We start from the raw sequence: 15,614 nt of genomic DNA, 5'->3' as shown, positions 1-15,614 counted from the left end.
TCCAGAACCTGAGCCCTTATGCTTGGTGCTTTTATGCCTCCCAAGCAGCCCTTGATTGTCATCAGTCTTGTGGTCTGTTGTCGCCACTGAAGAATGGAGCTTGGGTGATATGAAAGGGGTCCTAAGAAGTCAGGCTCTGGGCCCACTCCAATGCCTGCAAGTCACTCATTCCTTTAATCTGGGCCTTGGCTTCCTCATCTGTAAGATGGGTGTGACAGTCCCCACCAGCCCCTCCTTCCGTGAGCAGCTGCTGCATTATAACTGCAAACAGCAAAAGCTAGAGGAGAGAGGTACACCCCGGTGGCTTCCCATCCCCTCTCCTTCCTAACCCGTCCAGGCAATGACTACATCGTCCCCCGGCACTGCCCGGAGCTGGCAGAGATGAGTCGAGTGTCCGTGCGCATCCTTGATGAGTTGGTGCTGCCCTTTCAAGAGCTGCAGATTGACGACAACGAGTATGCCTGCCTCAAAGCCATCATCTTCTTTGACCCAGGTACAGCCCACGCCTCCCACACTCCCCTGATGCTCCAGACCCTCTGTCGGACTACTCCCACTGGGCTATGAACCCCACGCTTACCACCCCACCTCTCTAGTACAACAGTCAGGAGAGGACATCTTTATCAGCTCCATTTAACAGATGAGGAAAATCAAGGCTCAAATGACTGATGTGACGACGGGGCACACTGACTCCAGAGGCTTGGTTTTTTTCTTTCCCGTCTTACCTTTCTTGGGCTTCCCGGGTGGCTCAGAGATTAAAGCCTCTGCCTGCAATGCAGGAGACCCGGGTTCGATCCCTGGGTCGGGAAGATCCCCTGGAGAAGGAAATGGCAACCCACTCCAGTACTCTTGCCTGGGAAATCCCATGGACAGAGGAGCCTGGTGGCCTACAGTCCATGGGGTCGCAAAGAGTCGGACACAACTGAGCGACTTCACTTTTACCTTTCTTTCCCTTCCTCTCTGCTTTCTGTTCCTTACCTCCTCCCATCCTCCTTTTCTTTCCCTCAAAATTTTTTTTATCAAAATAATATCTGCACATACTTAAAATGGAAATAGTCCTCCCCACTCTACTTTTCCTGTCCAAAGCCTACTCTCCAGGAGGAACCATTTCTGATTCTTTGTACTGTTTCTTTTTATTGCCACCTCTCCAGCTCTAAATAAAATGCTAACCCTTCTACTTCTTGATTTATCCATTTTAGAACATATTTTTTCCTCCTATGATAGTTGAGAATTGTATTTTTCCCCATCACTCCATTTTTACTCTCCCATTGTCCTAAGACATTTTTCTTACTATTTCAGTGTCTCTACTGATTGCCTCTATAATGTTCTGCGCCTATGCTTATATATAAGAGATACTGCTTGTCGGCAGTATCTCTTAACCTTTCATTAGCAGAATAAAGAGAATGTATTTGCATTCTCCCTCTTCCATCTACTAAGCCTCCAATTCCATTTTCACACAACGTCTTTTTTTTTTTTTTGAAGGTTTTTTTCAATGTGGACCATTTATAAAGTCTTTATTGAATTCGTTACAATATTGCTTCTGTTCTCTGTTTTGGTATTTTGGCTGGGAGGCATGTGGGATCTTACTCCCAGACCAGAGATCAAACCCACACCCCCTGCCTTGAAAGAGGAAGTCCCCACCACTAGGCCACCAAGGAAGTCCTGTACAACATTTTTGTAGTTGTTATTTTGTGCAAAACCTGTTTTCCTCTCCTGATGTCAAGATGGGCACCTGGGCTCCAAAGCTTCTTTGCTTCCTTCTGTCCTTCCATGTTGGCGAGGTCCTACCTCGTGCCAGGCACTGTCCTTAGTGCCAAGCCCTCTCTGAGTGAAGATTGAGTCTAGTAAGCATAGCGAGGAAGCAGAAATGAACACTGTGTATGGAGCACTCACTAAGGCTCTTATTGATCTCACTTGTTACTTGCCACATGGTATCTGTGAGATAGGAATTGCTATTATCTCCATTTTACAGATAAGAAAATTGAGTCACAGGAAAATTGATAGACTTGCCCAGGTCACATAACTAGGAAATGGCAGAGCTTGGATTTGAACTTCAGACTCTTTAGCTCTCAAGCCCATGTTCCTACCTATCACATACTATTCCTGGTTTCTTGAGGGGATAAGATTTCTAGTTCCAGTTTCCTCCAGAGCCTGGCCTAGGCTGTGTACCTGTGGTGCTTAGCATGGGCCTGGATGATAGTAACTGCTCAGTAAAATGTGCAGGATTACTGATTCAGAGTCAGGGTCAGCAGCCTGGCCTGGAGGGGCTGGTGACCTAGGTCAGGGCCGGGCATGTGGGTGGTGCTCAATAAATGTTTATTGACTGAATGATAGAATGCACAAATGTGGCCCAGGAGAGAGACAGCCCTGCATTGGAAATGTGGGTGAAATTCTCTTCCAGCTGCTTACTTTATCCATAAAAGATACAATAGATGTCTTCCATGAAGGTGGAGATTAACTATTGAATAACCACTTCGATCACTTTCCTGGTTAAGAATCTAAAATGTATCCATTGCTTTTTGTTTTTTTCATTCATTCACCCTTCCATCCACGTACCCATCCCTTCATCTAGTTATCTGTTCAACAAATATTGACAATGCATGGTGCTGGGTGGTGGGTTTAAAAGATGTGTGTACGCCTGTACAGAGATCACAGGCTAGTGGAAGAGACATTCCATCCTGTGTGCCCAGTAGTGACAAAAGAGCCACAGAAGTTTGGGGACACCATGAACACTCAGAGTGCAGAGCTGGTAGGATAGAATGGAGAAGGCTTCCCAGAGGAAGTGTGATCTAAGCTGAGACCCCAAGACCACACAGGCCAGGGAGCAGGCAAGTGGGGAGACTGATGAGGCACCAGAAGAAGCAAGTGCTGAGGCCTGGATTGTGGGGCTTTTTTTTTTTTTCTTTTTGGCTGAATTGTGAGACATGTGGAATCTTAATTCCCCGACCAGGGATTGAACCAGCATCCCCTGCATTGGAAGGTGGAGTCTTGACCACTGGACTGCCAGTGGGGCCTTAACCGGGAGTCAGGAGCCCTAATTCCACATCATGGATCTGCCAACAAGTGGTTCTGTGGTCTGGGCCAAGTCCTTTCCTTTTTGTGTGCCTTGGTTTCCCCATCTGTAAGATGAGGTTACAAGGTACCCTCTTGGGAGTGTTCCTGAAGTCTTGCCGCAGCACTGCTAGGATTCCCTAGGTGCCCTCGGGCCACTAGGTCTCCCATCGGAGCCCCTGGAGTAAGGGGACATTGGGTCCCACCTCCCCAGACGCTCCGGGTTGGCCCTCTGCCTCCCTGGCACAATCCCTCCCATTGCAGATGCCAAGGGGCTGAGTGACCCGGGCAAGATCAAGAGGCTGCGTTCCCAGGTGCAGGTGAGCCTGGAAGACTACATCAACGACCGCCAGTACGACTCGCGTGGCCGCTTCGGCGAGCTGCTGCTGCTGCTGCCCACCCTGCAGAGCATCACCTGGCAGATGATCGAGCAGATCCAGTTCATCAAGCTCTTCGGCATGGCCAAGATCGACAACCTGCTGCAGGAGATGCTGCTGGGAGGTTAGTGTCCAGCCTGGGAGGGGCTGAGAGGTGGGCGGGGCTGGAGGCCGCTTCTCCGAGACCAGCCTCACTTATGCAGAGCTGCCTTCACCTCTCAGCTCCATCACTCCCTCACTCTGTGAAAAAGTGAAAGTGTTAGTTGCTCGATTGTGTCAGACTCTTTGTGACCCCATGTACTGTAGCCCACTAGGCTCCTCTGTCCATGGGATTCTCTAGACAAGAATACTGGAGTGGGTTGCCATGCCCTCCTCCAGGTGATCTTCCCAACCCAAGGATTGAGCCCAGGTCTCCTGTACTGCAGGTGGATTCTTTACCATCTGAGCCAGTGGGCGGGGCTGGGAGAGGTAGCCTCTCTAAGAGACAAGCCTCATGTAGACCTGAGCTCACCGCTCAGCTCCATGACTTCCTTGCTCTGTAGCTTTGGGCAAATCCTTTTATCTACCAGAGTCTCAGTTTCCTCATCAGGAAAATGGGGACAATGGCCTGTTAATTCAGGTGCTGAGAAGTTACCATGTTCCAGTCGCCGTTCTAAGTGCTGGAGGTTCAGCAGAGAACAAGAGTCAGTTCTCCCAGAGGTTGTGTATGAGTGTATATATGAGTGTGTGTGTGTGTGCGCGTGCTGGTGTATATTAACACTCGGGGGAACAGATGATAACTGAGTATGTAATAAAGAGGGCAACTATAAATTTTGAAATAACCAAGTAATACAATACAGTATAACTGAAAGGGGGCCTCTTTAGATAGGCTGGTCAAGGAAGACCTCTCTAAAGTGGTGGCTCTTATGCCACAGATCTGATGGAAGGAAAGATAACATTTAAAAGCCAAACAAGAAACACTCCAAGCACAAGTAACCTAGTGCAAAAGGCCCCGAAGCAGCAGAGGGTTGTGTGTTGGAGAACGATAAGATTGTGAGGCGAGAGGAACTGTATGAAACGAAGATAGAGATTGGGAAGAAACCAAATCATAAATATAGTCTTAGAGGCTGTGGTTAGAGGTTTGCATTGTATTCTCGTCGCAACTCTTAAAAGAAAAGTGGAAAATCAGACTAATGTTTTCAACAAACTATCCCAATTGTGGATAGAAACTGAACATCAGAGGGAAAATGGAGACTGGAAACCCCTGAGAAATATCACTGTCGTCAATCAGGAGAAGGACAGGGAGGCTTGGACCAAGACATGACTGGAAATTGATCAACACAGATGCACTTGAACATCTATTTGGAGGAAGAACTCACAGAATTTGCTGATTGATCAGACAGGGGCAATAAGGGGAAGGGTAAGAGTCAAGGATGAAACCTGCATGTTTGCTTTGAGGAACAGGAATGGTGGTGGAGTAATTTATTGAGACGGGGAGGACTGGGGGTAAAAAAAAAACAATTTGAGACTGAGGGTGGGGGTGGGGGGTGAAGATCCATTGTAGAATTTAGTGAAGCGTGAAATGATTATTAAATAGTCACATTGAGTTATCCAGGAGGCAGATGGATATTTGAGTCCGTTCCCCAAACAAGCCCAAAGTTGGGGATAAGAGGCAGCTTAGTGGTGTCCCAGAAACCAGATGCCAGAGAAGGAGATGGAGGAAGGTCTAGCCAAGAGGATAAGAGAAGAGCCAAGGGAAGTCCCAGAAGCCAAGAGCAGAGTGTGTTTTAGTGGGGACAGAGCATTGAATGGTGTTAAATTCCACAGGAGGGGGAAGGAGGCTCTTGGCGATTGTGTTGAAAGCCGTGTCAATGGGAAAGGAAACCAGGGGAGGATGTTGCAGACTGAGAGAGCTGGAAGGTGGAGAAGTAGAGACAGCAAGAGTCAGCTGCCTTGGGAGAATGTTTTGCTCAGAAGGGAGCTGGGAGAGAGCCAAGGCTGATCGCAGGGGAGTGATTGTGATGATGTGCCGTGGAATCCTGGCTGGACTAAGAGGGATGAAGACAGGTGACAGGCAGTGAAAAGTGGGGGCCAGTGAAATGACAGCCTCAATGGGGCTGAAGAATTTTTGCAGGGATGGTGCTAGAGGAAGCGAGCCGGAATGATAGGAGGCAGGGTCTAAATAAAGATGCTTGAACATGAGACTTCGGAGGTGACGTGATCACTGGTGCTGACCAAGGGCAAGGTTTCTCAACCTCAGTGGATTCTTGGGTCTGAATCATTCTTTGCTGAGGGGGCTCTTCTGTATCTTCTTTGGGCACATGACTGGCCTCTACCCGTGGTACGCCAGTAACACTCCTTCAGTGGTGACAGATACTCAGATATTGTCAAAGGTCCCCCGAGGGGCCAAAATCACCCCTAGCTGAGAACCACTGTCACATGGTAACTCACTTTTTTCTCATTTTGACCCTGTGAATGCAGGGTCACCGTGAATCAGGTGTCACTGAGGCTAGGATCAGCAAGGAGCCTGTGTGCTATTGCCAGATAAACTTTGGGTAAAATAATTAAGCTCTTTGGGCCTTGTCATCTCATCTGTAGAATGAGGTTAATAATGATACCCGGCCTTTAGGGCTGTTGTGAAGGTTAAATTATGTCAAACCTGGAAAACGCTGTAAAACGGTACCTGGCACATAGTATGTCGATAGCTATCACTGAAACAGATGTACTTTTAAACTTTTTTCTCTATTTATCTATTTGGCTGCATCAGGTCTTAGTTGCAGTATGCAGGATTTCTGTTGCATCTTGTGGGATCTTTTGTTTTGGCACTTGGGCTCTCTCGTTGTGGTGTATGGACTTATTTGCACTTCCCAGGTGGCTCAGTGGTAAAGAATCCACCTGCCAGTGCAGGAGCCTCAGGAGATGCAGGTTTGATCCCTGAGTTGGGAAGATCCCCAGAGAAGGAAATGGCAACCCACTCAAGTATTCTTGCCTGGAGAATCCCCCAGACAGAGGAGCCTGGCGGGCTACAGTCCATGGCATGGCAAAGAGTCGGACATGAATGAGCACAACAGCAACACAAAGTGGGATCTTAGTTCCCTGACCGGGGATTGAACCCAAGTCCCCTGCATTGCAAGGCAGATTCTTAACCACTAGACCACCAGGGAAGCCCCTGCAACAGTGTATTTTAAAGACCCCTTTCAAGCCCTAAAATTCCATCGTTGTTGTATTAGTGCCATAGCCTATTACTAGACCATATGCTATATATATGGTACTGTCATTCTCTTGACACATTTTCTTGAGGCAGTTGCTGTGTTCCAAACACTTTGCTAGGATCTCAAAGAGAGAAGAAAGTTACACCTGTAATTGTAATGTTCATAGACAGAAGTGATTGTTCCCCAAAGATTGGTTACAGATAAGTGACTATGTGAATTCCAAGGAAGGAGAAGTTACTTTCTACTGAAGTAGGCAGAATCAGGAGAGGCTTTCCAAAGGAGGGAACGTATGAGTTGGAATTTGGACTTGGGGATATTGGTGGGGGTGGAGGAAGTGGGGTAGAAGGCATCTTTAGCGACACAGGAGCAAAACACAGAGCTAGGTCAGTCCAAAGGATGTGGAGATGCTATAAATAGGCAAGTTGGGCTTCAGATGTGGGGGATGAGGCTGAAAGGTGAGTTGGGACCAAAAGGTTAAGGACTCGCATATCAAGGAGTTTTGAGAGACATTGATTGGATCCATTATATTAACATGCAATCAATACACCGCTCGTTGCAATATCTAACTGATCTCACAGCTTCCTCATATACCCTTTGTTCCTTTCAGATTACTTTTGTCCTCTTGGTTTGTGAGTCCTCTTAATACCTTCATGAAGCCTGTGAATAGGAATGGAAACCTCAGTTTGTGTGGGGGCATGTTCCGTCATGTCTGACTCTTAGTAACCCCATAGACTGTAGCCCACCAGGCTCCTCTGTCCATGGGATTTCCCAGGCAAGAATACTGGAGTGGGTTTCCTGTCCTACTCCAGGGGATCTTTCCAACCTAGGGATCAAACCTGCATCTCTTGTGTCTCCTGCATTGACAGGCAGATTCTTTACCACTTCGCCACCCAGGAAAGCCCCAGTTTCCTAACCCACAAATAGGAGCCCAATAGGCATCGTGAATATTGGATGAGCAGGTTGACGGCCACCCTTGAGGACGGTGGTGCCTCAAGACCCATGGCCTTTATCCCAGACCTTCTGCCTGCAGGGTCCTCCAGTGAAGCACCTCACGCCCACCACCCCCTGCACCCTCACCTGATGCCAGAGCACATGGGCACCAACGTCATTGTTGCCAACACGATGCCTGCTCACCTCAGCAACGGACAGATGTGTGAGTGGCCCCGGCCCAGGGGGCAGGCAGGTGGGCAACTTGGGCTCTCCCCTGGAAGGGGTGAGGTTGGGGCCTGAGAGGGAATCTGGAGAAGGTTGGGTCTAGAAGATGGGAAATCGGGTAAAAGAGCTCTCTGTGCTCCAGGGTAGGGAATGAGGGGTGAGACTGTCCGTTTGTTAAGGCTGCTTATTCAGTGAGGTGATTGACACCTTCCACTGAATGAAGCCGTCCTTAGATGAGGCGATCCACTGGGTAGATTGGTTGAGGATGTCCACTGCGGTGAGGATTTCATTAGGTGATGTTGTCCACTAGGTAAAACTGTTCACTGAAGTTAGACTTCTCAGTTGGGTAAGACTGTCCATTAGACGACTAGGTGAGACTCTTCACTGGGTGAAGGCTTCCACTGGGCTAGACTGTCCTCTGAGGTGAAGTCTCACAAGAGTGAGTTTGTCATCGGGCAGGGTCCTTCAAAGAGGAAGATTATCATTGGGATGAGAGGGTCCGCTAAAATGAGATCGCATTTCATTGAGATTGTTCTTTGGGAAAGTTGGCCTTTGAATAAAGCTGGCCAAGAGGGTCATAGTCAAAATTACGTTCTGAACTTGTCATGGGGGTGGGGCCATCAGTTTCTGCTACTCATCTACCTAACTATCAAACGGAGAGTATTTTTTGAGCCAGTTAGCCAGACCCTTGGGTCTCATCTACTGCTCTTCCTTTTCTCCAAGAAAGCTTGATCCTGTCACATGTCCCACGGTCCTTAGGGAAACCTGGACCCCAGTTTGGGAGAAGCATCCAACTCTGTATCAAAGGGTGGAGGAGATGGGGGTTGTAGGGACGTGGGCAAAAGGTTCTAACTGCAGAACCTCACCCAGCTATAGCCTTCCAGACCTGATGGAACTTAGACTTAGTGATATGGGGCTCAGAAGGTTTGGGCTGTAGCAGTCCTTAGAGATAATCTAGTCTAATTCTCTCATTTTGTAGAAGAGGAAATTTAAGTGTCAGAGAGTGGGGAGGACTTCCCTAGTGCTCTTCATTGACCCGCACCCACAAAGGGCTGGAATTCTGAACAACCCCGGTCTGTCTCTTTGCCCCTCCAGCCACCCCTGAGACTCCACAGCCTTCACCGCCTGGTGGTTCAGGGTCCGAGCCCTACAAGCTTCTGCCCGGAGCTATTGCCACCATCGTCAAGCCCCCCTCCGCCATCCCGCAGCCGACCATCACCAAGCAGGAAGTCATCTAGCAAGTCAATGCGGGGCGGGGGCTCTGCTGATCCCCCAGCCCCCTCCGAGAGCCCCTGATGGTCACTTGGTCACAGTGAAGCAAGCTGTGACCACGGGCCAGTCCCAGAGCAGTGATGGGAAGGGCGAGGGCCCTTGAACTCGGGCTGTGGGTTGCATCCCACTGCCCCCCTTCACCATTTGCTCTGGATAACGGGGCTGTGACTTGGGGAGACCCCAGCTGGAAAATCCTCTGCTGCTTGGACAGCTTTTCTCCTGCTGAAACCACTGCCTTCCCCTCATCCTTCGCCTCACTTCTTCACCCCCAAATGGCTGCCACCTGGAGACGACACGAGACCTTGCTGAAGCACGGCTCCCTCCCTGCTCAGATTGGTGTAATGTTGGACACAGAGCCCTTCTGGGCTGGGTCACATGGTGGCTCCTCCCACATCCCTGTTCTGCTGCCGCAGCCACCACTGTCCCCCTTCCTTAGTCATCCTCGTTTCTCCAAAGCCACCTCTCCAGAGGCTGAGGACAACGTGCAAACAACACCCCCAGTCATCCCGGGAGCATTTGAAAAGCACTGACTGGAGCTCGGTGCAGCGTGGGAGACTCTCAAGCAGGTGGATACCATTTTTCCTCTAACCCCTGGCTCTTCCCTTCTTCTGGGACTTGGGAGGGTCCTTCGGGTCAGAGTGATGGTCCCTGTAGGCTGCTGAACATGAAAGAACAATCCAGGGTGGACACTGCAGCCAGGACCGAGGGGGAGGCGGGAGGGGTCAGAGAAGGCAGGAAGGGGCAGACCATCCATTAGGCCTTTAAGGAAGGGCTGGATTCTGGCTGGTGGAACAGGTGAGCCAGAACATTCTAAGAGCAGACAACCTGGACCAGGCAGGGAGGTCAGAAGGAGGCCATGGAAGGAGGTGATGAAAGATGGGGCTCTCTGGAGGAGAGGGGGTGCACCGGACAGCCTGGGGATCTTGAATGCCAGACGGAGGCATGGCGACTTGGGTCCCCAGGCTGTGAGTAGCTGGAGAGGGATGTGCAGGGAGCCGAGCTTTCAGAAACTGGAAGATCACAGTCCTCCAGAGATCAGAAGTTTGGGAGAGAGCAGGAAGGTCAGATGGGGCCTCACCGTGTCATTCAGGTGAGGGAGATGAAGCTGGGGATGGAAAAGACAGATGGGTGAACCTCAGGGGAGAGTGGCAGGGAGGAGGAATTATCCCACCAGGCCTGTCTCGAGCGCTTCCTCCCGGTGCTGTCTTAAGGCACTTGACCTGCCCCATCTCCTTTAACCCTCTTTATTACCCAGAAATCGTTACTGAAGAAGGAATTGAGATCTCAGTGGTTAAATCATTTTTCTGGAACTCACACAGCTAGTAAGTGACCCAGACTTGATCCCAGATCTGCCAGGCTCAGGCACACTTAGCCTCAGTGGTTGAACATCTCTGAAAAGGCCCCTTCTGTCCTTACTGGGATTGAGTTGAGGACCTTCCTGCCTGCTTCAGCAGCCTTGGAAGCCTCATTCTCCCCAAAAGACCTGCCCACTCCCAGGACTAAGATTGGCCTGAGGCTGCATTAAAGTCCACTTTGGGTCCAGAATCCTGTTTGCTGATAAACATGGAGAAGTCATGGTTCCTGGACTCCTTTTCTGTCTCTTCAGTCCCTAAGTGTGGGGAAGGGGCATTCAGCAGTCCATTGTGAGATGGACCAATGTGACCTGGCATTCCGGAAATGGGATGGTGTGAGTGGGGGTGGGGGAGAGGTAAGAAGAACTGGGTTTGAGACCCACTCTGTGGAGCATCACTCAGGGTACCTTCTGAAACCATTAAACCCCAGAATCGAACAGCCAGTACTCATCCATGCAGAATTTTAGAGGCTTTGTGAAAATTCTGGAAAGTGCCACTGCCTAGTGGGAATTAAAGGGATGTGTCCTGGAACTGGAGCTTAGGGAGGAGAGTGAACAGTCAGACTGACTACCTACCCCCCACACAGGTTTCTGAGTGGATGCAGGCAGCACCCCAGTGCCCCCCAAATTCTATCAATAGGGACTTTTTTGTGAGAGAGGCAGGAAGGGTATTGGGACGGGATGTCCGAGAACAATCACCACATCTGCAGTGCTGTCAGAGCTGGGGTTTCCCCTTCCACCAAGCCAAGTCCTCAGTCCCAGGAAAGGTTGTTCCTTGCTCAGGGCAGCCCAGCCTCCCTCAGCCACCCCTCATTCCTGGGGCGTTCCCCCAAAAACCCCAGCCAGAGTGCTCAGATGGGTCTGGGGCAAGGTGGGGAAGCTGGGATCATTTCTGATCATTGTCATCCCCTCTTTGCCACCCCAACCCCCTCACCCTGCCTCACTATTGCCCAGACTTCTGCCATGGGAACAAAGCTGAGATAAGAAGTTCCCGTAGGGTGGGGTGGGGTAGCTGTGATTTTTAACGGTAGCCAATCTTCTGGGCCAGGGGCCAATTATTGGCCCCAAATCAACCTCCCTGGAGGAGAAATCCATGCCACTTTAATAATTTTATTGCCACACAGGAAACACAAAGAGAATTTACTTTTCTAAAAGACTTTAAACTGAAGCCACCACGTTGGAAAAATCTTTATTTTCACTACCTGAGTCGTGATCCTAAAACATACGATCTCATGGACTCGAAGAGGGTTGGAGGGCAAGCACGGGCCCTGTAATTCCTCCACTGAGACAACCTCTTCTCTGGGCGGCTCTCAGTAGCTTCCGGAACCCACACGGCTCTTCTGAGGGTGGACAAACGGGAGCAGAGCCTTGGAAGTGGATGCTCCTCGATTTCTTGTGATGACCAAGCCAATTACTTTTGCCAAATTGCTCCATGATTTGCCTTGATTGTGATGAAGTTAGAAATTCACACTGAGCAGTTCTGAAAGTGGGCTGGCGTCCTGCCAGACTCATCAACATCTTCCCATGGCGGATGTCATCGGGTCCTGTGCTGTCCCCAGAGCCCCTGTCACTGCCACCCAACGGGGCAAAGAAGCAAAAAAGATTTCTTACTCTTGTGCGTTTTAACAAAAGTTTATAAAAAGAAATAAATGGCACCTATGTTTTCTAAGTCCTTGGATGAGTGTCTTTTCTTCCTTTCAGGTGTTAGAAATAAGAATGAGAATATTCAGATAGTTCTTTTCTATATGAAGAATGCTTTCATATCTGTTACGGTTTTTTCATCTTCTCAAGGTAAGCAAGGTAGACATGATTACCTCTTGCTTTATCAATGAGGTAAATGAGGCTCAGGGAAAGCAATTTTCCTTGAGAGGTGGGAGTTGAAATCTAGTGTCTTGATTCCAACTGCTCAGTATGTAGAGAGTAGGGGAGGGATAAGAGAGGAGGTGATGGCAAGAAGAATGGCAAGAAGTTTCCAGGGTCTGTCACTGACCATCAGGGTCTGAGATGGAGCCCTGTTCTGGGTCACTGCCAGGGACCTGGGTCAACCTGCCAGCAATGAGGAACAAGCAGGCATAGGAAATCTCATAAAAGTAAGCGTTGTTTTCAAAAAAGAATAAATGTATTTAAAAGAGATAATCAAGAAGGTCCTACCATATAGCACAGGGAATGCAACTCGATATTCTGTAATAGCTTAAATGGGAAATTCAGTTCAGTTCAGTCGCTCAGTCATGTCCAACTCTTTGCAACCCCATGGACTGCAGCACACCAGGCCTCCCTGTCCAACTCTCAGCGTTTACTCAAACTCATTTCCATTGAGTTGGTGATGCCATCCAACCATCTCATCCTATGTCGTCCCCTTCTCCTCCTGCCCCCAATCCCTCCCAGCATCAGAGTCTTTTCCAATGAGTCAACTCTTCGCATCAGGTGGCCAAAGTACTGGAGTTTCAGCTTTAGCATCATTCCTTCCAAAGAACACCCAAGGCTGATCTTTAGAATGGACTGGTTGGATCTCCTTGCAGTCCAAGGGACTCTTAAGAGTCTTCTCCAACACCATAGTTCAAAAGCATCAATTCTTCAGCACTCAGCCTTCTTCACAGTCCAACTCTCACATCCATACATGACTACTGGAAAAACCATAGCCTTGACTAGATGGACCTTTGTTGGCAAAGTAATGTCTCTGCTTTTTAATATGCTATCTAGGTTGGTCATAACTTTTCTTCCAAGGAGTAAGGGTCTTTTAATTTCATGGCTGCAGTCACCATCTGCAGTGATTTTGGAGTCCAAAAAATAAAGTCTGCCACTGTTTCCACTGTTTCCCTATCTATTTGCCATGAAGTGATGGGACTGGATGCCATTGTCTTAGGTTTCTGAATGTTGAGCTTTAGCCAACTTTTTCACTCTCTTCTTTCACTTTCATCAAGAGGCTCTTTAGTTCTTCTTCCCTTTCTGCCATAAGGGCTGTGTGATCTGCATATCTGAGGTTATTGATATTTCTCCGGGCAATCTTGATTCCAGCTTGTGCTTCTTCCAGCCCAGCATTTCTCATGATGTACTCTGCATATAAGTTAGATAAGCAGGGTGACAATATACAGCCTTGACATACTCCTTTTCCTATTTGGAACCAGTCTGTTGTTCCATGTCCAGTTCTAACTGTTGCTTCCTGACCTGCATACAGATTTCTCAAGAGGCAGGTCAGGTGGTCTGGTATTCTCATCTCTTTCAGAGTTTTCCACAGTTTATTGTGATCCTCACAGTCACAGGCTTTGGCATAGTCAATAAAGCAGAAATAGATGTTTTTCTGGAACTCTCTTGCTTTTTCCATGATCCAGTGGGTGTTGGCAATTTGATCTCTGGTTCCTCTGCCTTTTCTAAACCCAGCTTGAACATCTGGTATTCACATACTATTGAAGCCTGGCTTGGAGAATTTTGAGCATTATTTTACTAGCGTGTGAGATGAGTGCAATTGTACGGTAGTTTGAGCATTCTTTGGCATTGCCTTTCTTTGGGACCTAAATGGGAAAAGAACTTCAAAAAGAATAGGTATATGTTTAACTCAATCACTTTGTTGTACACCTGAGACTAAGACAACATTGTCAATCAACTGTACTCCAATATAAAATTTTGAATTCCCAGCCAGGTCTGCACCCACCTTGTTCCCCGGATAACCCAGGAGGCTGGGCTTGTACCTCGGCCACCACAACCTTGCTTTTGCTCAGGGGTGTGCTGGAGCTGGCCTGAGAGATTTGATTTTTTAGTTGCTCTTTCCAATTCTGTGATAGGCGATGCTACACGGATAGCAATGGTGGAAGCATTTACACCACAAAAAATGGCAAACACTGCAATTCAAGGTGTTTCCTGGCTGGCCAATTGTTCACCATTCACCAGCACAACACAGCATTTGGTGATGGTGGGATGGAGGCTTGCTTATGGCTGGGCAGTGAATGCCTAGGTGTGGTCAAGGGTGACGGTAGAGCAGGGTGACCCTTTCTGTTTTACAAAGGGAGGGGACCAAAGCTCTGAGCTGGGAGTCACATATCTCGGTGATTGACTTTCAGGTCACTCCTCTCTGAGCCTCATCTCTAAAATGGAAATGATCCTCCCTCCAGGGGTGTTGTCAGGATTGAACTGAATGAGATCACAACAGCTATGACAGCTGCCATGTATCTAAGGTGTACAGAGTGCCCGCTCAGGAGGCGCTTTGTGAGTGTAGACTTCACTCAGCTCCTGTCTAGTGAGAAGCTAACCACTGAGTTCTCCAGCCTCAAAAGCACACTTTCGCTGCAGCCTGATCCCCAGGGCCACTCCTACCATCCCCTGGGCCTTTCCTCCACTCACGAGCACCAGGAAGTAATCTCTCTAATGTTGCATCAGAAACCTCGTCCATGCTGCTGCCAGCATGGACGCGGGGGTGGGGGACAGAGCAGGCTATTGCAGTCCTAGAGCGTGCTTAATAAATCCATATCAAAACCATAAACCCTGGGCTGCCATAAATTCCTCTGGCCTTGGCTCCTCCAACTTCATCAGCCCTTTGCCCTCGTTAATCTCAAATCTCCACCTGGGCAGCCAGAGTCGCAAGTTTGGTTTCCATTTTCGTTGCAAAACAACATCAGCTTGGGTGGCAAACACCACATCCCATGATCACCATTTTAGACATGATGAAACCGAGGTTCAGAGAGGTGAAGGAACTTGTCCCAGGCACAAAGCCAGGGAGCAGTTGAGCCAGGACTCAAACCCAGCCTTCTTCAACCAACCCACGTGGGCCCCCAAGAATTGGGAATTCACCTACCCACTACAGAGGCTCCTTCACCAGCCATGACACTGGGTGCTTTGATCTCTTTATCCCAGATGGAACCCCTCAATAAACGGAAAGAAGTGGGAGGGACTCTGGGTGATGGGTTGTGTGACCATCCAAAGGAATGTCCATGCAATCACCCCAAACTGGTGGGACCACCCTACTTCCTCTTCTGTGGAACCCAGATCACCTTTGTCCTACGTTTCTTGGATCAGTGCGTCATCTGTAAATTCCAAGGCAAGACCCAAGAGACCTGTCTTACAGGATTCTCTGCCACCATCTAATGATGGAGAAGCTACAACCACATCCTGTTTCAAGACCCACATTTATTGACCACTTCCTCTCTGCCAAACATTATTGGGCATATGTTCATCCCCATGACAACACCCTGAGTCAGGTGTTCCTATTGTTCTATTTTACAAATGAGG

General features: G+C 48.8%; 1 protein-coding gene across 4 annotated transcripts in view; it reads left to right on the top strand.

The window, feature by feature from the left end:
• HNF4A (hepatocyte nuclear factor 4, alpha) overlaps positions 1 to 12,063 on the top strand; it is a 29,809-nt gene extending 17,746 nt beyond the window's left edge. The window contains exons 7-10 of one of the 4 annotated variants that reach the window (XM_010840993.1): positions 338 to 493; positions 3,313 to 3,549; positions 7,647 to 7,799; positions 8,867 to 12,063. In XM_010840993.1, coding sequence (XP_010839295.1) covers positions 338 to 493; positions 3,313 to 3,549; positions 7,647 to 7,799; positions 8,867 to 9,009 — 689 coding nt within the window. In that variant the 3' untranslated portion in view covers positions 9,010 to 12,063. Of the gene's footprint in view, positions 1 to 337; positions 494 to 3,312; positions 3,550 to 7,631; positions 7,800 to 8,866 lie in introns of all 4 variants that reach the window. The other 3 variants (XM_010840994.1, XM_010840992.1, XM_010840995.1) reach the window with 3 other exon arrangements.
• The last annotated feature ends 3,551 nt before the right edge of the window (positions 12,064 to 15,614 follow it).

The sequence above is a fragment of the Bison bison genome, unplaced genomic scaffold (assembly GCF_000754665.1).
Source record: "Bison bison bison isolate TAMUID 2011002044 unplaced genomic scaffold, Bison_UMD1.0 scf7180017864154, whole genome shotgun sequence".
Taxonomy (NCBI): domain Eukaryota; kingdom Metazoa; phylum Chordata; class Mammalia; order Artiodactyla; family Bovidae; genus Bison; species Bison bison.
This window is presented reverse-complemented; position numbering and strand designations above follow the sequence as displayed.